The sequence below is a fragment of the Saccoglossus kowalevskii genome, chromosome 12 (assembly GCF_978046115.1).
Source record: "Saccoglossus kowalevskii chromosome 12, keSacKowa6.1, whole genome shotgun sequence".
Taxonomy (NCBI): domain Eukaryota; kingdom Metazoa; phylum Hemichordata; class Enteropneusta; family Harrimaniidae; genus Saccoglossus; species Saccoglossus kowalevskii.
The window spans coordinates 21870859-21894372 of record NC_140652.1 but is presented as its reverse complement, the minus strand read 5'-3'; the positions used below and the strand labels follow the sequence as shown (position 1 = coordinate 21894372).

At 36.1% G+C, this 23514-nt stretch overlaps 1 protein-coding gene and 1 long non-coding RNA gene across 2 annotated transcripts in view; both read left to right on the top strand.

Moving 5' to 3' along the window:
• The window catches only part of LOC102802886 (gamma-aminobutyric acid type B receptor subunit 2-like), a 34018-nt gene extending 29889 nt beyond the window's left edge, over positions 1 to 4129 (top strand). Inside the window, exons 12-16 of the mRNA XM_085505964.1 lie at positions 559 to 684; positions 1422 to 1599; positions 1827 to 1990; positions 3317 to 3442; positions 4079 to 4129. Of these exons, the coding sequence (XP_085362090.1) occupies positions 559 to 684; positions 1422 to 1599; positions 1827 to 1990; positions 3317 to 3442; positions 4079 to 4129 (645 nt within the window). The remainder of the gene's footprint in view (positions 1 to 558; positions 685 to 1421; positions 1600 to 1826; positions 1991 to 3316; positions 3443 to 4078) is intronic.
• A 4466-nt stretch (positions 4130 to 8595) lies between these two features.
• On the top strand, positions 8596 to 22874 carry LOC144345446 (uncharacterized). Its single transcript, XR_013419368.1, has 3 exons — positions 8596 to 8636; positions 20736 to 20797; positions 22820 to 22874. It is a non-coding gene; the product is annotated as an uncharacterized LOC144345446 (long non-coding RNA).
• Positions 22875 to 23514: the final 640 nt, after the last annotated feature.

The window sequence follows — 23514 nt, the reverse complement described above, 5'->3', positions numbered from 1 at the left end:
ATTCGTAAGTCTCGTCACTGTTGTCTATAGCGATATAGCAAATTGGTTGTTTCTCTGAGTTGTTTATTTTGAGAACAAATATGCTGTTTATCGCTTTTTGTGAAAACATGAGTGTGATTTATGGTTTCTTTAAAGTCCACAAGACAATTCATATTGGTAATTGACTGTCTCATTCAAATTGTGTGAACACATCTGAACTTTTCTTTTCTCCCAAATGTTGCTGTGTTTTCAAGCTCGTATAATTTCCAGTATCCATAAAACACAACAATCTATTTCATACAAACTGAAAATTACGGCAAAAGGTTTATTCATAAAACTGGTAAGCATGAAAACAAATGCGCTACATGTCAAATTGTTTGTCGCAGCGGGGCGGTATACAGCGTTATCAAGAAAAGTGTATATGATATATACATAATATATGCAGTTATTGTTTATAGATAACGAAATATATTCTGCGTAAATTTGTATGTTTCCATTAGGCTCTATGTAGATTTGTTAAACTAATGTTTGTCTAAATTACAATCTGTGCTTAATAATATTATTTCATTCAATTCTCAGCGAGGTGTTACTAATGGTCGGTTACTTGGTGTGATTGGTGCCTTCGTCGTTATTGACGTCATAACTTTAGTTGTCTGGCACGTTATAGACCCGATATATAAGACGGTGACATACCTTGATGCCAAGGTAAATATGTATGATAGTTTACGTCTGGAAGTTCAGTGACGCCCTCTATAGTCGTATTCAACAAATCTGAGATAACGCAACGTGCGGGAGTTAAAATCTAAGGGTTGCGTTCGCTGGTTCCCGGAGTTCCTTGCGAAGGGCAAGTGTGACGCAGGTAATTAGTAATCGCCATATTGTTCCACTGGGCCGGGATTCCGGCCCAAAAGCACGTGACTGAGTGACGTAATTTGAAAACACTACAAGATCGTTCTGCATAAAAGTGACTGTAATTCCACAATAAAGCCATGCTCATACATTCTACCTGCTTACACTTACATATTTTAGATGTTTCTGGCACTTCTCGCTGTTTCTGTGCAAATTTATAGCAAAATAATCATTTGCCCAACTTTCGAAAGTAAAAGGAAACCCCTAAACGGCCACGGGCGTTAGCGCAGATGTCAGGTAACCAAGGGGAATAGAACAAGCAACAAGAAAGTAGTGGACCAATCAGAATGCCGGATTCGTTACTAGTTACCGGTCTCTTGTGGCTTGGTACGCCATGCCACTTGAGGCGGGAACCAGCCAAAAGGTTGCCCCACAATTGTTGCGCATGCGTAGCGCGGTAAAATGTCGTGTATTTTGCATGATGCATACGTTTTTTGCGTGAGACCCATGTACGCACCTCGTGATGACTGTTACTTTTAAAATTTGTGTACCAACACATGTCATAGTTCAATCCCCCTGACTGTTTTTTACAGTTTGACGAACAAGAATATTGGAAGGAAATATGGCGTGTTCCGGAAGTGACGTTATGCACGTCAGATAGACATTTTCACTTTACAACAGCGATATACGTGTACAAAGGGTGCATCCTACTATTTGGCGTTTTTCTAGCATGGGAAACCAGAAATGTTGCAGTCACGGAGCTTAATGACAGTAGGTAGTCTAGTAACGAGGTAAAATAGCTGTCAGTGATTCACAGTGACGCCGCCAATGGTGTATCTTATAAAGATACGTTATATACTAGTACATATCGTCTGAAAACACACATTTTTGACAGAGATTAAATATTTCAGACTATTTAAGTGGCATAGAAAATTCAATTTCTGATCAGTAATCTTTCTTTTAATTTTTTCGCTAACTTGAATTGTACTTCGTTCCAGGTAAATACATTGCGATGTCTGTCTATACCGTGGGAATATCGTGTATAGTTGCGGTCCCTGTAATGTATATCTGGTACGAGGACACAAACTTTATGTTTGTCTTTATTAGCTCTATTGTCATAGTTACCGCATCAGTTATTTTGAGTTTAGTTTTTGTGCCTAAGGTGAGTTCCATATTATTTCAAATTCAGTATTTTCTAGTTTTATAGAAATACTAAGTATAGCAATGTAACTTCGATTTAATCATTAAACACATACAAGATTCACGACACTCGGTAATTAGTCGGAAGCTATTTTCATCGAAAACAAATCGTGTATACAAGTTTGAAAACTTTTTTTTATTTATGAGCAACGCTCGATTAAATACTGTCCCATGAAATTTGACTGGAAACATTGAATTTACGCGTCAAAATCTAAATTCACAACACACGGAAACTATATGTTTGATTTACATTTATTTTCGATTGCGTAATAAATAATATTCGCAGAATCGTCGAACAGGCGTATTGCCGAGAAGCTGCCACCAAAAGTCAATAATCGAGCATCTGCAAGAAGCGTTTGTTATAACCGCGGTAGTCGTCGCGCTGCGCATGTGCGAGATATATGGGTCTCATATAAACAAAGCTGGCGACTTTGACTGTTAAGCAGATTAACGAGTACGAACTGAGACGATTGGAAGGTATCGAAGGAGTTACCGTCTGTAATCAGTGCAAGTAGCGCCCAGGTCAAATCTCAAACTTGTGATTTCCACTTGAAGAACGCATTGGATTGTGGGAGAATCAATGTTTATCAACACAAATGTCGCACATGCGCAGCGCGACGACTACCGCGCTTTAAGCCAAATATCTTACATACACTGAGTGTAACGCATCGCATGTCACTTTTAAATTATTACATCAAGGAATTCCTCTGCAATATAGAGAACAGTACAGCTTTGATCAACCCAATATATGATAAACCCTCACCTAATTTAAAAATAAATTGTCCTGCTAAGCACACCATGAACAATTGATCATTGACACCCAGCGCTTTACTCGTTTTCACTGCGCATATATCAGAGAACGCATATCTTTGAAATCAAATTCCCCAGATAACAAACAGGGTAGCGAGTTTGGATCAGTTTTGCTGAATTCCGGTTGGCCTTAAAATTAATACTAATGCGCAGTGGGGGGGGGGGGTACCGTAGTATGTAGAGGCGTTAACTGATGGTATGGACGGTATTAGCCTGTCCTGACTACAGAGGGCGCACTAGAACAGTGATTATTATGTATAAGAATCGTAGCCACGTTAAATTACACTCTGCCACAGTCGTGTTTGGTAGTGTTTCCAGTGCAATTCCCCGAAGTATCACACATGATCGTTCACTGTCAATAGTGACAACGCCAATCTACAAAACAAAACAATAATTTGTAAATGATCATTAGATAAAACACTATTACATGTGTTTTGTAAATGTCACAATATCATGTGTAATCTCTTGTCATTGTTAGTTCGTTTTAGCACACAAATATCCTGACAGAGTTATATCTACTTTATCCGCCTACTCCTGTACCGATACGCGTTCACAACTCTCAACATCGGCTGTGTTGACAGAACTCAGTGACAAGCTAATACAGGTGAGAAAGTACGTTAATCTTCACCAAGACAAAATCAAATTATTTCTAATTAAAACATGGTTAGTAGTGAATCTAGCAATCTTATTCGCTGAAACAAAATCGAAACTGAAATAACTTAAATGTGTAACTGAATCGAGATCGTACGACTGTGAGCACTGTTCATTGTGATTGCGGGTGTGTAATCTCCCGCCAGATATGCTAATTTTACCTAGAAAAGTGTTATATTGCACTGTATCACATTCAAACATATTTTGCCCCAAAGAAAGAAAAAAGACGATTATCTTATGTTGTAATATTTTACAATCTATTACTTGAAGACAATGTCTGACAAACAAAATGTCATATGAATGTGATTATACGGTGAAATTCTGGAAATTGACCCTGTGCTTCTAATTAACGTTTTCAAGAAGAACGCCATCATGTTAAACTCTGAAACAAAAATTATCTCAATGAATTAGTGGTTACTGAACATAATAAAAACTTCCGGGATCCGATGGATTTGACAACTACTGGTTAAACAAATCAAATGTGGCAGAAAATGTCTAAGTGTAACTGACGTTAGTGGGCGGGGGGGGGGGGGTGGTGACTCATGGCCACCTCATGACTCGACTCATGGCATATATCTTTCTTTTGCAGAAACAGTCGGAGTTGCGGGAGCTGCGAAAACGAGCAAACGATCTTAAGTAGCAGTGGACACGTGTATTTAAACATTTGAATGTATGCAATAAGATATGGGATTATTGACGGTATTTGCGTTCGCTGTGATTCCTTGTAAGGACACGTGTTACGTGGAATATCATTGTTGGAATGAACAGTGTGAGAAGAGAGTACACATGATGATCTGACTAGAAGCATGTTTATACATAAAGAATATCGTCAACCGGGTGTGAATTAGTTATCCTATAGTCAGAAATGGTCCATGCCTGATGGTTATTTACTAATCAATAACTACCACAGCTCATGCGATAATACGCATGTACTCAATTCATGTTTGAGGATTGAAAAAGTGTGCTTCCTCGCTGGATAATTGTTATTTCTCTTGACATAATTAAAATAATTAAAAACAATAGATGTGTTTGTTAAAGTTACGAGATTACTAAAAATATAACTGACGTAATCTTATATTATAGCACTTGAAATAGATCAGCTGAGGGAACGTGCGCAGTCAATGAGGACATTTCGAATATAACTGTCAATGGTGCTATATAACTGAGATTTTCGGCGATTTGTCGTGAATCTCAGGGGTGTTTGATAAATTATTGCAACACTACAACAATTATAAATACGAATTTCGTTATTTTAGTTTGTATTAACTCGGTTATTTGTCCAAATCAAATATTGTCACGACTAGTTAATCATATGACGCGACCCTTATTGACCTTATTTATAACAAGCGATATCTAAATTTTATGTTTCATGTTTCAACTTTATAATTAACATTTTGCCCATTTTTATCATCTAATTTTGTTGATAATTTTGGACCAATCAGATATGATTTTCTATTGACAACAGAGTTTGATCACAATGTTGGGAAAATGTGAAAATAAATGTGGATTTCACTTTGTGAAAGCCGACAATAGTAAATATCTCACGCTGCTTTTTCTAGAGATCGACAGCAGTTTGACAGATACAGCTATCATTAAAACTATTACTATTAATTATTATTAAGATAATTCAATCTGAGATTGAATCAATATCGTTAACACGTGGGGTCTCACGAAAATGTCAATAGCGTACATCATCTACAAAGACCTCAAACTGTATATGTGACAACAACCAGCAGATACAATCCTCATTTTTCCTGCTAACTAAAATAGTGGATACCCTAGCATATATGAGGATAACGATGGCTGAATTTGAAAAAAAAAAAAAACAGTTCAGTCTGTTAATAAATTCTTTGAAGATTTCAAACGTCAGCTGCTAGCATTCCCAGCGAAAACGTAAAGTTGATTTGGTTTCCTTCTTATATTATTTTGAATTAAATTTTAATTTGATATATTTGTTCGTTTACTTCAGTTATTTTCTTTGCATGTTAACTAATTACTCATTAGTTAGTGTAATGCGTTATTATGTGTAAACTTTGAAATACAGGTGCTTTTACACAGGTCAAGCAAATTTATTCATTACGGGGTCACAGACTTGATTAGTGCAACAGAACTACTTCTGTGATCTTTTGTAAAGAGTTTTTGCTTTTATTTTGTTTTTATTTTCCGTTTACTATTTTATTGTCATTTGAATTGTCAGTAATCATTTGTGTTGTTTGGTGATATCAATAATTAAATATAATTACAAATATAAATAATATATTAGATTATGAATAATAAATGGCGGGTACAACATGTAGAGACATGTGTTTGTTTTTCGAAACGCAAGACATAATTATTTGGTTTGGACCTTTTGGTCTATATTATCTTTGATTTAATAATGTATCATTGTGTACGTTTCGGTTGTACGAATGTATATTCATAAAAAAGTATATGATAAAAGTGTACAACGTAATTTTTTCTGAACCGGTAAATTCTTACGAATAAGTCAAAGGAGACAAATAGTTCCTGCTTATATTTGTATTGTTACTAACCCAGAACACTGCAATGGATAATTGGCTTGTTATGCGCAATATGTAATATTGACTGTTTCGAATTCACTTGCCGTGATTGGTCACAGATTTTAAAATTATAATTTGACAATATTGTCAACCTGGTATGGGTATTGAACAACTGAATTTCAAAAATTGCAATTACAAACCATTGGATGACATTTTGTCATACTTTAAATGAGTTTCATATGAAATATCTGCCAAAATGAATATATAATGATTGTAATTATGGCAACACGTACACTTTCGTTAAAGTATTTTGTTAATCCCAAATAAAAATCGAAAGCGAATCGCTGGTTTTAATTGAAATTGAATTATTTAATAATAATTACTAAAATTCATTCATTCTTGTTTTTGATTAACATCAACATTTTATTGGGCTACTTATTATTATTATTATTATTATTATTATTATTATTATTATTATTATTATTATTATTATTATTATTATTATTATTATTATTATTATTATTAAATATCTTAACCACACATAAATTTAGTAATGGCAGCCATGTATTTTTTGAGTCATTGAATTAAATGAATGGGTTGCAAAACTTGAAAAGCACACACTCAGGCTGGTCAAGTTTGCAATATTCAAACAAATTTGAAGAGTGGTATATTTTTTTTAAATCAAATAGAAAAGACTATTATCGCGGGCAATGAAAGTCTCGCAAATGAAGCAATTCAATTCATACTGATATTGGAGACGTTTCCCCAGCTGACTACTCTCAAGTACTAGCCCATTTCAAATCCAGTTGTTTTCACTAAAATGCCATTCACATTTTCTGCTTATTCTGATATCAGTTAAAAGTACAAACCAGTCATCCCTTGCGAAATAGTTTTTTTTGTCAAAATAGAATTAAATTCAAATTCGTGTAACAAATTGTAACTGGGGTGTCACTACTATGCGAGAGAAATGTTGACATTCCTTTATTAGTGTAATGAAAAACAGAAATACGTATATTAATTAATTATGCGAGTCAGGAGTGATAATTTTGATGTTACGTTGGCTGAGGGTAAAACCACTGACTAGCATTGTGAATGATTGAAACCTTGCAAGAAAGCTCGCATAGTCAGGAAATGTCGCATTGTTCTAAATTTGAATGAGAAGATTGCATGCCACAAACTCATGGCAATGATATGATATGAATTGTAAATTTCAATGGTTATCCCTTGGTAGAAATAGTTGACATCCGAAAATGTTGGACATATTAGTTACGGTTTTTCCCTTGTTTAAAGTCTCCATTTAGAATCTCCTGGATGTGTTTTTGTTTGATGAAAAGATGTATCTACGGAGGTGAGACTCATTGACACTTGGTCAGCTAAAAATATTTACTTGCCTTCTCAGTAGATCATTTTTAAATCACGTCTGATATCGACATTTTTTTCTTATTCCAGATGTAAATATCCAATGTGGTTGCATATCGGTATATTCTAAGTATGCAATGACTTGCATTGTAAGACTACATTGACGTTATTAAACACTCGTTATTATGCGATGAAAGATAATTAATAAAATCCAAACGAGTGTGAGTAATCTCATTCCAAGCCTTCGGTATGTGGGAGTCTTTTTCTTACGTCTTCTCAAAAAAGGTATAAAACAGTTACAAAATTTAGAGTATATCCAAGTTTGTTCAACTTAGTTGATTACTTTTGGAGTTTTACTGACAAACGACTCACGCCACCTGCAAGCGAGACATAGTACTTCTAAGAACTATCGTGTATCAAAATACGTGCGGCTTCAATAATGAGGAGTGTTTGCTGGTCTATTCTGTCAATTATCGGCATTCGCTGCGAAGAGTTATTCCCGAAACCGTGTTTTAAATCAAAATACGCATTGTACCATTGGACAGTATGATGCGCGTTTCTACCTTCCGTACTATAAGATTATCAAATCAGAGAACTTTTTTACAAAAATCATGTACGCGCATGATTACATAAGAGAATACGAAAATGCATATCAAACTGCGCATGCATATACACTGTGGTTTCTCAAAATGCATAATAAATAGGTAATTTGTCACTGACAAAGGTCACTGAAAACATTTTGAGCAATTTTGAGCAATAGTACTAGAGTGAAATATAAACGTGCCTTTGCATTCTCTATGATGTTCGTAACTTGCTATGATCAGGGTGAAGACAAAAACATGTGGTTACTTTCAACAGTTTGCTGGAGTCTGATCAAAAACGTGTCTCAAAAAACACCATTACATCAGTTTTTCGATTATTCTGTCAGCTCGTAACGATAGAATCAGTCAATTTAAAACTATCATGTATGTTATCAGAAAGTATTTTGGCACAATTTTACTGAAAACACAATTTTGTCATTGCTCATGTATATTAATTTATGCAAATGATTATTTCGACCAACCGTGTCATGCAAGCCCCCCCCCCTGGGTCGCGGCTGTCATTTGTTTGTGTTTACGGGCAATAACATGTTATAGTTGTCATAGCAGCGGCTACCACAGTGCACGTCGCGCTATAACCGCACTGTACTGTGACAATCGGCTGTAGTAATAGGTTATTCAATAGAATTACATCATACGAGGTTTGATCTGAACATTGTCGCGGCTGGTTTATCACTATGGCTGAGAAAAGGTACGTGGAGCCACATTTTACCACAACATTATTTGCGACTGACATGTATGTACAAAGGAACAGTGGTTCGTGAATCCCGCTATCGCTAGTGTCTTACCATTCGCTTTTCGAATAGAACGCAATTGTTGGCGATCCGCTCTGCTAGGATTGCCCGTAAAATTGGCGATCCGCTATCCTAGGATTGATCTACTTTTGTAGGTCTGTGTGTGTTTGTATAGCAGTAGAAGTGAAGCCAGTACTCCGGAACACACACCAACAAAGATGAGCCTTTTGTACAAGTGGAGGCCCAAACATGGGGAGTCACAATGTTTCATAAATTATATTAATATTTAATCGAATTTAAGTCAAGTTTGTGAGGCTTAGGTTAAGTAAAGAAAAAAGTTTAAGTTTAATAAATATCTGTCTGGAATTTATCCCAACTCATTATTTTTCCATCCAGTCACTGAATATGATTCTATAAAGGAAATTGATTGTTTGGACCCAACAAAATCATGGGATATGACCACATACATCCAAGATTTCTGATTGACGCTATTAATATCATTTCCGATCACACATATTGTCAACTGCTCTCTGACTCAAGGCAAATTACCGGGTGCATAAAAATATGCTAATATGTCATCTACTTATGCTTTAGATATAAATAATTATAGACCAATCTCAGTATTGCCTGTGCTTAGTAAAATAATTGAATCTGTGGTTAAAAATAAAAAAAATTAACATTCTTTTAAGTACGGTTTTCGTAAAAAGTACAGCCCGCCCTTGCCGATTTAATCTCGAAAGTCACTGATAGCATGGATGAAGGGATTATTACTTTTGGTATTTTCATCGACCTAAAAGAAGCCTTTGACACAATCGACCACGCAATTCTTGTCAAAAACTGACATACTATGGTATTAGGGGTCTTCCTTTTCTTTGGTTTTGTGGTTACCTTGAAAACCGTCAACAACCGTTAACGACATCAATAAAAGACTGACGCCTTTAACTTTCGACTGTTCGCTAACGATACAAACCTGTTTAAATTCCTGAAAAGCCAGTCTGTTGATCTCGACATAATAAATGAAGACTTCAACAAAGTTGTGAAATGGTGCAAGGCCAACAAACTTACATTTAATGTCAAAAAACAAATTATATGATTTTGAAAACACCCCAAAGATATATTAATGTGGCAGGTAAAATAGGTATAGATGGTGCATGGGTAGAGGGTGCTTCGGTTACAACATATTTCGGGGTAACCATCGACTCATCCCTGGCATGGAAATCTCATATTGAGAAAAAAATTAAAATTATCACGTATTTGACATTATGTGTCAAAATCTATCCTCCTCTTGTTATACAATATTTTAATTCTCCCGCACCTAACTTATTGTATTGAAATATGGGGACATACTTATCCCACTTTACTTAAACCAATTCAACGTTTACAAAAAAAAGCTTGGACGACTTATCAACTTCTCTGATTTATATACACACTCTGCACCTCTCCTTCGATTGTTTGGCATCCTTAACATTAACAAACTCTGCAAACTTTACACTTGTTTTTTCATATTTATTTGATCTTAAGAATAATCGCTTTGCCCATGATATCAGTCATTGATCAGCATTCCCATCGTTACCCAACAACAGCCATTTCCAGTGGAAAGTTGGGGTAACTTTTCACCAGAAACGGCTTTTTTACGCTTCTGTGATTTTGGGGGCTGGTACGATTTGGTTCAAACTTGGCAGACAAGTCACACCTTCACTCTAGTTTGGTTGTAAAATCTGAAAACACATATTTTACGAGAAAATTGACCTCAAAGTTGGGGTAACTTTCCACTAGAAACGGCTTTTAAATCCTCTGTGATTTTTTTGGCTTGGCTGATTTTGTTCATACTTGACATGTAGGTTGTACCGTCACTAATTGGAGAACAATCCCGGCCCACCACTGCCAAAAATCCCAAATGTATTACCTCCTACCAGTTTTGTAATATCAGTGTTCAAATGATTATGCTTTTTATTTTGGGTACGTTGCACCGACATTGTTACACTGTATTAACATAATCCTAACGTAACTTTGAACTTTGAGTGAAGTGTAAATGCTGCCTTCAATCTAAAAAATACTAACGCAAAACGGTTGGAAATAATATATGTAACAGCAAATTACGTCCTAGTAATACAATAAAGTGACTTCTAAATACTGAATGTGTTTTGCGAACTTCGTATACGGGGTCCGGTTTTAGTTATAAACCGACGTTAACTTCACGTTAATGTCCTGCCATGGCAACAGAAAAAAACATGTTGCTTGTTTTTTTAGCGGAGCGGATCGCTAACCAGCCTACCGGCTTGTGATTGATACCTTCCACACCACCAGCTTCTTGTAACTACTAGTATATAATGCTTTCCCAATTTTTTTCTTAAATTTATATCAAGTATTTATTCAAATCGTTGATGTGTTTCAAAAACTAGAATCGTTGGCGTAAAAAAAATACCATTGTTTTAAATAATTGACCGCGAATGAATAGACAGTCACAGTTATGGGCTGTCATCTTGAACAAATCAAAACACCATGAGTCCGTTTGCCTTTGCAGCGTTCACCAAACAAGAGCTGCTTAGAGATCCTGACATCTTCCAATCTCCAGACATGGCCTGCCTAGCGGACCTAATTTTTTTCCATAAGTGTGTATATTGACAGGAGCCCTGAAAGACGCACAGTAGCACATTGAAATAGGTTTACAATAGATTACAATAAAAAAATACTTTCATCGCCATGGCAGAAAATACGTTCTTTGAGTCACAAATTACACATACAATGCCGTCAATCACATAAAAGATTAACTAGACAGTTCAAATGATTTTTCTGTGTTGGTATGTACAACACAACGCCCGTTCAATTGAAAAAAGGTCCCTGACATCAGTTCATCGTAAACTACGTGACTGCTGCATGAGTGTTGAAGGTGACATTGGTTTACCTATTTAAGTTGAAACGAAATTGCATTTGGGTGTGGTTGGTGACAAATATAAATGAATTTGAAATGCTCAAGAAAAACAAGACACGTGCTACCACAAATTCAATGGTCTCTAATTTGTTTTAATTGAACGGAGGATGCGCATTTGTTGTATTCTAATATTTGTCTATGTTGAGCACTAAACAATCAGTTTTTTAAACGCAAATGATTAAGATGTTGCGATTAGAGTGAGAGGTTTCCGATACAGGTCACAATTTCTATGGTACCGGGACATGGTAGGATGGAAAGTTTGTTTCATTTCGGCGAATTATTCAAAAGATTCAAAAAGACACAAATTTGCCAATAGGGAAATGCATTCAGTACCGACAAATAAATGAATTTAAAATCTAACAACAAATTTGAATTACTGTTTTATAATACTCATGGTGAACTTTATTTATATGGTATTTTAATATATATTTTGAATTCGAATAAAGAGATAAAATAAATAAATAGAACAGCAGCGAGGTATAAAAATGACAAGTGGGCTGAGGACACAGCTGCTTTATAAAAATCAATGCTTCACACACTCAAATTATCATATAAGGAAAGTGATAAAATATTGTTCGTTAAGGTGAGAAAAGAGAACAGATGTCCTACTCGCTGTGGAATATTAGGCTACGCGGTGTACCGAATGTAAACATTGATAAACAAAATATATATGCCCAAATAAACTTCGTGAGTTGCTTAATGGCTTATTGCTACCTACCTGCTACATGAACAAAAGTCTAAATACCTACCAAAACACTCACCAAAATACATGATATCTGCTTGACTGTGTACAGCGAAATAAAGCTGCCTTCCTAAACTTGAATGTAGAATATTTCCCGCCCACTCGCAAAACTGGTTCCCTGAAAAGTAATCATTTGTTGAATGTTGTGGAGTACGCAATACTATGAAAACTGTTTGTTTTTTGTAACATCCCTTCACCCATTTAACGATTTACCTCCCAGACGTAATAATCGCACCTCAATGATAAAACTTCTTCGTCAACAACGTCATCGATATCCATTTTCTATTTTCTATTCTTACCCACAGGCCACCCTGTGACTACCCCGGACATGTCATCGAAACAAGTGGTCTTGGGTATTATCTGCCCCATGTCTCGAAATCCCCGTTTGTAATGTTATATGATAATGCTAGACCAACTATCACGTAAAATCAAATAAAAATAAAGCTTAGAAAGAACTCCAGTGTGCTGAAGGTATTGGAGGCATGAAGTACAAATACTATAATATTAAAAACACATTTTCAATACACAATAAAGCAAACATTTGGTTTATTACATGCAAAATCATTGAAATATGTCTCATTTTGACCATAGACTTGTCCTTGTCATTTATATTCACAGTAAGTAAGCTTATAATAGAGCAAATACAGTATTGAAAAATAAAACTGCAAGCAATGACTAGGATTGGTTCCAAGTATCTATGGTTAAACAATTATAAATATTTAATGAAATAATGACCGTATATGATGGTCATATATCTTGTCAGACAACACAATTATAGCAACAGTTGCATGTCCCTATCTGCAACAGTACTTGTTACATTACAGTTATTCATATTGAGAAACACATATGAAATTAATATGCATGGCGTTCAACCCTGAAGTAATCAGATCTTTTGATTATTTAAAAGCACCTATGTACCTAGTTTCATTAAAATTTGAACAGTAGTACTGTGAAGCACCTATAAATTGGTTAATTTACAAAATTTAACCCAAAACTGAACATACAAAACTGAAAGCCTAAGTATCTACATGTGTATGTGCCAAGTTTTATTGAAATCTGTTTAGTGGTTCTTGAGAAAAAGTGAAAATGCATAAAATTTGCTTTGAGATGCACAGATTTCAACCAAAACTCAGAGGTGTGCACTATCCCAGAGCAACTATGTATCAAGTTTCATTGAAACCTGATATCAGTTTTTAATTATGCAAATTAGGTTATTAATATGCATGGAATTCAACCAAAATCCAGATGTGCGTTATATCCTATAGCAACTGCTTACCAAGTTACATTGAATATTATTGCGATATCAGTGTCAGAGCTGAAAATTGTTTAATTATGCAAATTAGGTAATTGATATGCATGAATTCAAACAAAAACTAGTCAGGTCTGGAAATTTTCGTTCATCATTTAATAATAGTTAATTCTCATTGTATCCCCCACTCTTTACCATTAAAACAACCATTTTGATCACTCGTGTGTCAGTGATCAGTGTTTGGGCGAGCGGTCGGTGTTTTCAATAAGCGAGGGAGAAAAAAGGGTGGTCGTTAATTAAGCGATTTGCTTGTTTATAGCTAGACAAACGTCGCCTGTGCAATGCCCACCCTCACGTTTCCCATTTTAGATCTGTGTCCCACTGAAAGGGGTAGTTATTGATTTTTTTGCTGAAAATGATTACTCGTATCCAAGTAAATTTGGGATATTTCTTGTGTTGTAGCCACGCCCACCTATCGTGAAACGGTCGACTGTTTCCGGATTCCCGACTCTCGCCGAAAGTGCGCCACCAAATGACAAAATGTGAGAGGAAGTCATACCCCTGAGCCGTAATAACACTGGTCGTTCAGTATACTTTTAAACGATATACATTTTTCGGTCGGCGTTTTTTCTTTTTTTTTTCTATTTTATTTTTTGAGGGAGAGTTTTTAGATGTTGTGTTGTGGGCAGTTGCAGTGAAACGTATAGCCATAGTGTATGTATTCACACGTTTCTAATCGATCCTAAGGTGCGACATCACTTAACCTTAGATTCATTCAACTGTCCTCGTCCATAAAAAAACGACTAGGTTTAAAGAGAACCAGCCCATGATCACCGAGGCGGATTTCAGAAGAGAGAGAGACGTCCGGCAAGTGTTTCAAATCAGTTGACTTTTTTGCGATCCTGATTATCGTTGTATAGAGACCATTTAATAGTCCCTGTTAAGTAAAAGGTAGCAATAATATTGACACTGACACGAAAACGCGTACGAAGCGTCAGACAAACCGGAAATTACTCAGCCCTTACACGCTGCTAACTGTTTTCATTTTCGAACGCTAAAAGTTTCTGAATTGTTTGGTGATTGGTGTTGAATGTCGAATTCACACCTCTGTTCTTTTTTACCTCCATGCTTGCAGCTTGATCTGCGTAATAATTTATGAAATAAGAAACCGGGCTTGGTCAATGTATTTCCAGCAAATAAAGTTTTAATACGATGTTATAATTATGACAATCACGCCATGGATCAAGCTAACTCTGAATGTATCTCTATGTGTGTCGATCTCGATTATTTTTGTTATCCAATTAAACGCCGCTTTTAACACACTTGCCCTCGCCGTGACCCCACGCGTTCACCTATTTCAACAAAATGTCAATTTATTTCCATGCGGCTGTCATTTATTTAGTAACTGTGATTTGTCGTTTTTTTTAATTATTTTATAGTGATCACTATAGTCTAATGTTTAGAATGTCAAAATATGTTCTCTTTTATTTTAATTTTGAAAGTTTTACTCAGACGATCGATGAAATAAAACAGTGTAGTGACGTGCCTAGTAACCTGCTAAATAACGAGATAATTCCGACGTCAAATTCTATTTTGTCCAGCAACAGTGTACAAACGTGCGCCGGTGTCGGTGACGATCACGGTGACCAGCTACACCAGAACGGACATATTTCGCATTTAACTCAACCCCCATGCAACAAAAATTGATACTATGTGTTCATTATGGTCCATTCTTCCTCGACGAACAAGTACATAAGTGACAATATAGTCAAAGACGATAAAACTGCACAAGAAATTTGCCTTATTTACACGTATCGGCAATGCAAGCTGCCATGCGACTTCCCCTTCTGACGTCACAAGGGGAATTTCTGTATGCAAATGAGAAGCTAATGAGAAGCCTCGTTTTAAAATACACAAAAATAAAGTTGCCGTAGACTGAGTTTAAAACACATTTTATCACTTAAAAAAATAATTCATGCTTAGAAACATAAATCTAATAATATTTAAGTATCAATTGATAATTTTAGGCGTGAAAATAGCAGCCATTTCACAGGCATTTTAAGCTGGTAGTACACCCGGGGAGAGAGTCAAGAGGGAACACCCATTTTCCTAGGAAAACGTGAAATCTCGATGAATTAGTTACGTTTTTACATGAATCCATTAAAAGAACTTATATGTGACTTATTAATTGATTGTGTACTTATGATTCATTATTTTTATTTAAGAGTGTTCTCATTTACCCTGCCATATATTTATACGATCCAGTCACGCACACATCCAAAGCAGTCGTTCCAGGCGTATGTGCCAGTTAGCTAGTTTAAGTAGCAAATTTAATAGCCATCTTGCGAAACTGTAGTTTCATGCACATGTCCCACCAGTAACACCCTCGTTTTAGTAAAATCCGATATTGTATAGAATCAGTCACTATATACTCTATATAAGTGTCACCCAAACACATACTGCTAGTAAAGTGTATAGTTTGTGTTGTATCATGGAGTTTTTTGTTTAGCTTCATGGTTTTAGAAAGATTAGAATTTACCAATGGCGCAATAAATGTATTCTCTCCATCTTTTTTTAAATATATTTGACGATGGAATAAAACCAACCAATCAACAAAACATTTCAATGTTATTCGTTTGACCAATACAAACTTCTTGTTTCAGTTTGAATTTTTTAAACTACACATGGTCGCGGTTGGTTGCATTACGTTTATCCCCATGACTGAGTACGTGGAGCCACATTTTACTACAACATTAATTGTGCCTGACATGTACAAAGGAACGCTGGCTCGTAACTCCCGCTACCGCTATGTTGGTGTACTGCTGTACAGCGTGTCTGCCAGCACCGTGAGCGACACACCCGTACATATATACATACATGGGATACGTGGATGTCCTTGCCCAAGGTCAGGAAAGTTAAATGTATTTCTTCAAGTTGGTCGTTTGAAGGGAACGCCCATTTGATTGAAAACTAGGCCCCTCGATTCAGATCACGTGAAATACGTCCTAACAATCTGAGTGTTGGGTGTATAATTAGGGGGCCCAAGCCTGGTGAGCTTGTCCTTATTCTTATTGTCTGTTTTTTTTCTTTCTTCCTTCTTTCTTCCGTAATTTTCTTTCGTCAAGTCGTTTGAGAAAACTGCTCCATACTTATAGTATATGAAATTTTGATTGGTCAATTGGTTTGGCAGCCATATTGAATTGACATTAAACCGGAAGTTGCTATTTGACCACTTTCTGAGGGTCTGAGCGATTAGATTTTGTTATAACAACTCATGTGCATTATATATAATACAATTCTAAACGTACTTCTCAACTTTTCCCGCCATGTTTTTCTCTCAAAAAACGCTTGAAAATCGCCTTCTTCAGAACAACCAAGCAAAATACTCTCATACATATCGTTTAGCCTTTATAAATGAAGCACATTTGAGTTTGAAAACATGGTTATGATTGGTCACATTGTTTGGCCGCCATTTTGGTTTCTTCTGAACAGAAAATATTTTTTTTACTTAAGCCACAATTATGTGATTATCCGCCTAATTGCTATATTGCATCTCTATTGTGAACTCTTGCAGACAGTGCAACAAACAAATCAGATTAGTCACGTGGTTTGAAAGAAAAATAATATAATTTTGATCAGTCACGTGGATTGACTGCCATCTTGGATTGTTGACAAAAATGACCAAAGGTTTGGGCATTTGTTTATCAGAGGTGCTTCAAGCTATCAACTAGATACACGTTTAGTCATAACTATATAAAAAATAATATAATTTTTATCATTCACGTGGTTTGGCCGACATCTTGTATTTCAGTTAAAACAGAAATTGGGCATTTACATGTGTAGTATTGGTCTGATTAGGGTCAAATTTTTGTTTGTGCATTTTACGCCTGAGATACATTATTTTATCCGAATGGCACATGGCTAGATCATGTGACTCTGTGCCCATGGTGGGGTCTTCTAACCTTATAAATATGCATAACCTTTATATATCAAACACTGTTGCAGTAAGGAAGATGAAACCTACATTATTATGATGATGTCATAATGAAGTAATCGAATTAAAGATGTAACTAATTAACATAAGAGATTACCATATACGACATTGTGGCCTAATTGATATGCAAAAGCACATTGCTCCTTATATATTCTGAAAACCATATCTCGGTGACCAAACCAGGTAACTAAAAAATACCAACAACACTTCGACCTCATGGTACAGCTCATTCAAACTACCCTAGTGGCAATCCAGTGACCACATTAATTATGAAGTATGTTTCATAGCTTGGGCCTCGTGACGCCGCTTGTGGTTTTAATTGGTACTAGTTCACGTATTAAAGTTGTAACACAGTCTGGTAATATCATACGAAATAACCACATGGAACATCGTGTGAACGTTTAAGAGGTCACTGAATTTCAATGCGTTCATCGCCATGGCCGACAATACGTACGTAGAGTCACATATTACGAAAACAAATTTTTAGTTTTATTTGCTCCTGTATACTTTTCTAGTGGCAGAAACTTCCATCATTGCTGGTATACTGTATTGATAAGTCGACACATCGCCAGTCATGCTCGTTGATGCTGACACCATTGTCTATGTTTACGTGATGTCTGGCTGAATGACGGAATCCTAGTTTTCCATCAGCCATGTTCGTAGATTTTTGCATTCTCAATGTTTTGTGATGATGGATTGATTGAACAAAGAAGGTCGTAGCTCATAAACACATGTCTATTGCTGAAATAAAATTCGTATAATATATATATACAATGTGTATTAACCTCGAACCTCCAAATACACACACACAATGGTGTCACACATAAAATGTTAGCGCACCGTCCCTCAAGGGACGGTGGTTAGCGACACAGTTCAATGGATGGTTCCTATTGGTCTGTTCGAGGACAAAGACCGGTCACCAATTTAAAAAAGGTGTGGTTGGATATCACAATAGGAGACAGGATTCGTATTATAATGAGTCTGGTAGTGTATATACTAGTATACTACACAGTTACGAGACAAAGTGACAGCGAGAATACTCTTTATTTGGGAATATATGCCATAGAGCGTCGGGTTGAAACAACTAAAGAATTCCATTGAATCACAGTTTGTATAGACAGCCAGGGATTCACGCCATGTAAATAAACTCCGGCTGTATTTACTTTCAAAGTGTGTTCACTCTTACGTTAGTACTAATACTCTTGAATAGTTAACTGTCGTGAAACAATCAAGGTTGCGTTAGTTTACCATAGGAAAACATGTGATTTCAAAGGAATACAACAATACTATGAGTCGAAACAAAAATAAAACGAATCAATAACGAATAATTTATATGAATAAAGTGTTCCCGATAAAAGGTTCCTGAAGTCAGTTGACTGTGAAATACGTGGCTACTGTATGGGTGTTGAAGGTGAAGGTGAATTACACATACAATGGTGACGCGTATATAAAACGTTAACGAGACAGTTCAAAGGATTTCTCTGTGTTTGTCTGTTCAACACAACGCACGTTCAATTGAAAAAAAGTCCCTGACATCAGTTGACTGTAAACTACGTGACTGCTGCATGAGTGTTGAAGGTGACATTGGTTTACATATTCAAGTTGAAACAAAACTGCAGTTGGGCGTGGTTGGTAAAAAATAAAAATTAATTTGAAATGCTCAAGAAAAACAAGACACGTGCTACCACAAATTCAATGGTATCTAAATTGACTCTATTTAAACGGAGAATGGACAGATGCATTGTAAAATTCGCCTATATTAAAATTCGCTTCAATCGACTCCCGTTAATTGGCCAATTGTAGAACTGACGTTGAGATCGCGGTGAGTGAAATTATGCGCGTGAAAGATGTATATAATTACCATCCATGATGCATTTGGTGATCAATTTGAATTATATTAAGATGTATAATAATAATTGTTTATATACCACACGGTATAAAAATTGATTACATAAGTCAATCAAAACATTCGCCCAACCCCGGGTACGCAACCGCCAGCAATACCCTGTGTCTAAGGGCGGACGAGACATGTGACATTAATATGCATATGCATGTGATTTTAAGCTCTACCAATCAGCTTGTATGACATGTCCCTATTTCATTGATTGAATCATAGATCATATACTCATTTCATTAATTGATAGGTATCTCCGTGTTCAAAGAAGTCACGGAATATGTGTCGATTTCATTGATTGAATAGGTCCTCTATAACCGAATTTATTAATTATTGTGATGTGCGTAATATGCTAAAATTTGGGATAATTGGCATTTAATTAACAAAAATTCACTAAGGCAGTGTGTGTGTGTAGGGGGTGGGGATTTTGTGCCAAATAATATTTCGTCCGTCATCAACTCATTAACGTATGACGTATATATACTTTAGATTTGCGACCATTTCTTTGATTGTCATATACCTCGATATTGGTTGTCGTTTTTCGTTCACTTTGTTTTCATTCACCTGATTCAGTTGGCATGTAGCTCAGCATGCAGTCATGGGACATTTGAGCTGTTCATGATCAATCGAGAAGTTACTCCGTAGCAATATATTATGTGTCTATTTAGTGAGTGAGATGTACCTCTATACTCGTTGTATAACGTAATCATGGGACATGCGTTCATTGCCTTAAGTGACATGCATCTGCATATTCATTGTTGTGATGAGACATGTGACTGTTTTATTAACATACACCTATATATTATGTGTCGCCTTGTATTCATTCCATTGGTTGTAAATTCCTCCATATTCTGTTGTCACGTGTTCATTTCACTGGTTGACACGCACCTCCATATTCATTTCAATCATGTGATTATTTCATTGAATGAAAAAGTGACGATTTCATTGAATAAAAAAGTGTATATTTCATTGAATGACACCCGCCCCCATATTCGCTAATTGACACGTAGCTTTATATCCATTGTCGACATGTGTTCATTTCATTGATTGTAGTCATGGAACATAAATCTATTTCATTGATTAACATTCATGATACAGACATGTACGTTTCCAATGTGTGGTCAAGTCGCCCTTGGGAGACATGTCAGACGGAATCACACATTATACAACAATTGTAGGAGTGTAACGTACCATGTCTGTTCATTACCTATTAATTTTGAACTTTTAAAATGTCTTAATTTTCAGTACTCTTCAATGGTCTCTTATGTTTATGTTAATTGTCTCTATGAAGACATGCTTTGCAGGCGGTAAGTATTATTTATTGCAGCAAGTTACAGCGTAATTTACATTTACAGAGTGTAAATTGCAGTTTCGTGTATCATCTGAGAATTTTTTCGTAAATTAAATTGATATTAAACAGAAAATTCCACATACTGTTGATTAAAACTGTAGCAAATAAAGCGGGGGAGTCATCACCTGCGCATGCGTCAGATGGCCATAGCGTTTCATTATTTACAAACAAGCATGAGCCTTTGCGTGTTTTAGCATGTGTTGTTATCGTCGCTTGGGACTCAATTCCTGTGCGTGCGCAGGTGACGTCCCCCCCCCCCCCCGCTTTAAACATTGACTGAAATTGAAACGATATACTGACACTGCTTCTTGCGCTAAAAAAACCGCTTGTATGACCTTATCTTACGCGAAGTTGACCTCAGAGATCGGGCTGGGCAGGAGAGAGCTCACATAAATTGTTTTTGTCACGCAAATAATGTTCCATTGTCTGGCGTCATCTCGCCCACCGTCCCAAATAAAGGAATGGACGCGACGACGGGGAGATTGGAACAGCATTGGTAGAGGGGGCACCAATCCCATGCCCCTCTAGTTTCGAGCGAGATCTCGGAAGCTACTTGCGCCTAAGACACGCGTCATTCCGTCATTTCTTACGTAAAACTTTGTGACCAATAAACATTTGTTATAAATCGCACCTTCTAGTAACAATGTGCTTCTATGACGTACATGGATGAGAAAGAAGGTCGTTCAACGCTTTGGTGTCGATGTCGACCACGTCATCACTAGAGGGCGTGATTGGTGAATTTGTGGCGTGATTAGTCTCTCATTGTGTATCATAGCGAGCGCTGATCAAACTTAAGATAATGTGTGTATTTATTTAAACGTGTGTGGAAATTTCCATTTGTTCTGCTGAGCGAATTTGATAGCTTGTTATTTATGTGTTTCGCTGCCACTACAGACTAAAAACAATTACTGTTAAATGACTATCGGGGGTAATTTTCACTAGGTTTAAATTTCGCTGATTTACCATATCAGGCATATTCATTGCGTTTTAAATTTCACGGTTTTATCATTTAGATAATGTGTTCTATGCTAAATTTTACATATTCACTGGGTTTTAATTTAGCGCATTTTCCATTCAGCGAAATAAGCAAAATTAAAATCCAGTGAATAATTATCCCCTTTACAGTAAGTCGGCTAGTCATACCATACATTTTGCATTTGGATGTAAAAATCGGAGTTATACCACACTGTGTTGCGTTTAACACAAGTGAATTAGTAGGTTAAGTTGGGGTTTGTATTCAAGTATTGGGTTGAAAGCGGCGAAAATAGACAAAAATCACTATTTTTTAAAGAAAAATATCGTATTGGGTGATAGTTACTAAAGAATTGAACTTCACTTCTGTTTTAAGGCGGACGATTTAGCATTGGGTTGCTAAAATCTGTCGAAAACTCACAAGTAGTAATTTTTAAATTTTTCGCATATTGCCTGCCAAAAGTCTTCAGAGCTAGCCGAAATGAATGGGAAGCAAACACCGTCAATGGGCTATGGCGGTAGTACTTACCATCACTCTTGTTAATACTTGACACGTATCATTGCGAGATTAAGTGAAAATTCCATTAGAGCTGTTTAAGGACGACAATAAAGCATACATTTTCCAGAATCGTCTAAAATTTCCCAATTTGTTATTTTTAACTATAAAAACAGGTGAAAATCAATTATTTTGTTGGCGCTCACTTTCTTTGAATAACTTATTGACACATTTTTCAATGAAATAATTTTCTCAATTTTTGACAACAGATTCTATGATGTCATACTTTACCCATAATCCTTCAAGTTTGACTACATAATAATGATATAAAGTTGAATATCTAGAGAATGAAAAGTGATATAAAAAAAACTGTAAATTGCATTCTCCTACATTTGTGGACCTTTTTCTTAAGGGGTCATTATGTTGCTTAGATTGATGTTTCCTTTAAAGATATTGGCATCAATATTTGGTGTTACTTCTCATTTTTTTAACAATAACCTTTTTCTTCAGACGTGGCGTTGGGGTCAGTTACTATATCTGAACCCTCTCCCTCGAGGCGAACTTAATCCAAAGTGACGGCGGTGTTGATGTGGATGGATTCCGTGCCCTATTCACAAGTGAAGACGAAGTTACTGCGTTGTCTCATGAGTACAGCAACACTAACGTCACTGCCTCCGCGGAGGATGGAACCGTTTCGGGCGAGATTACAATCGTGGTGCCAACGAGCGACGATGAAAATTGTGAATCGTACACAAAGGCGTGTTTTTTTCTAGATGTATCATTTACTAAAGACACAGACCATAACAACGACGAGTATTGCATTTCCCTTGAGGATGACGCATTGGACTGTGGTAACTATTTTTTTTAAATTTAATTTTAATATAGCATTTTATTTATACCAGAAATCGAGTTTTCTGACATCCCTTTACAATGTTCCGTGAACCATGGATATTAGAAATCATATTCAAAAATGGCCGCCAAAATCTCGTTGTAAGCTGAGTGTCACATTATATACTTGTATTTGCTTTTCGGGTGTGTTTTACGGTTACAAAGGTCAGTAGAACAGTCGAAGCGACGAAGATAGAGAAACAAACACAAACTCGTGGATTCTCGCTTTCAACGTGATCTCAGAGAACATTTGCAAATAAAGTATATCAACACGTATTTGACCCGATATTATAACATCATATAACGCAGAGAAATTA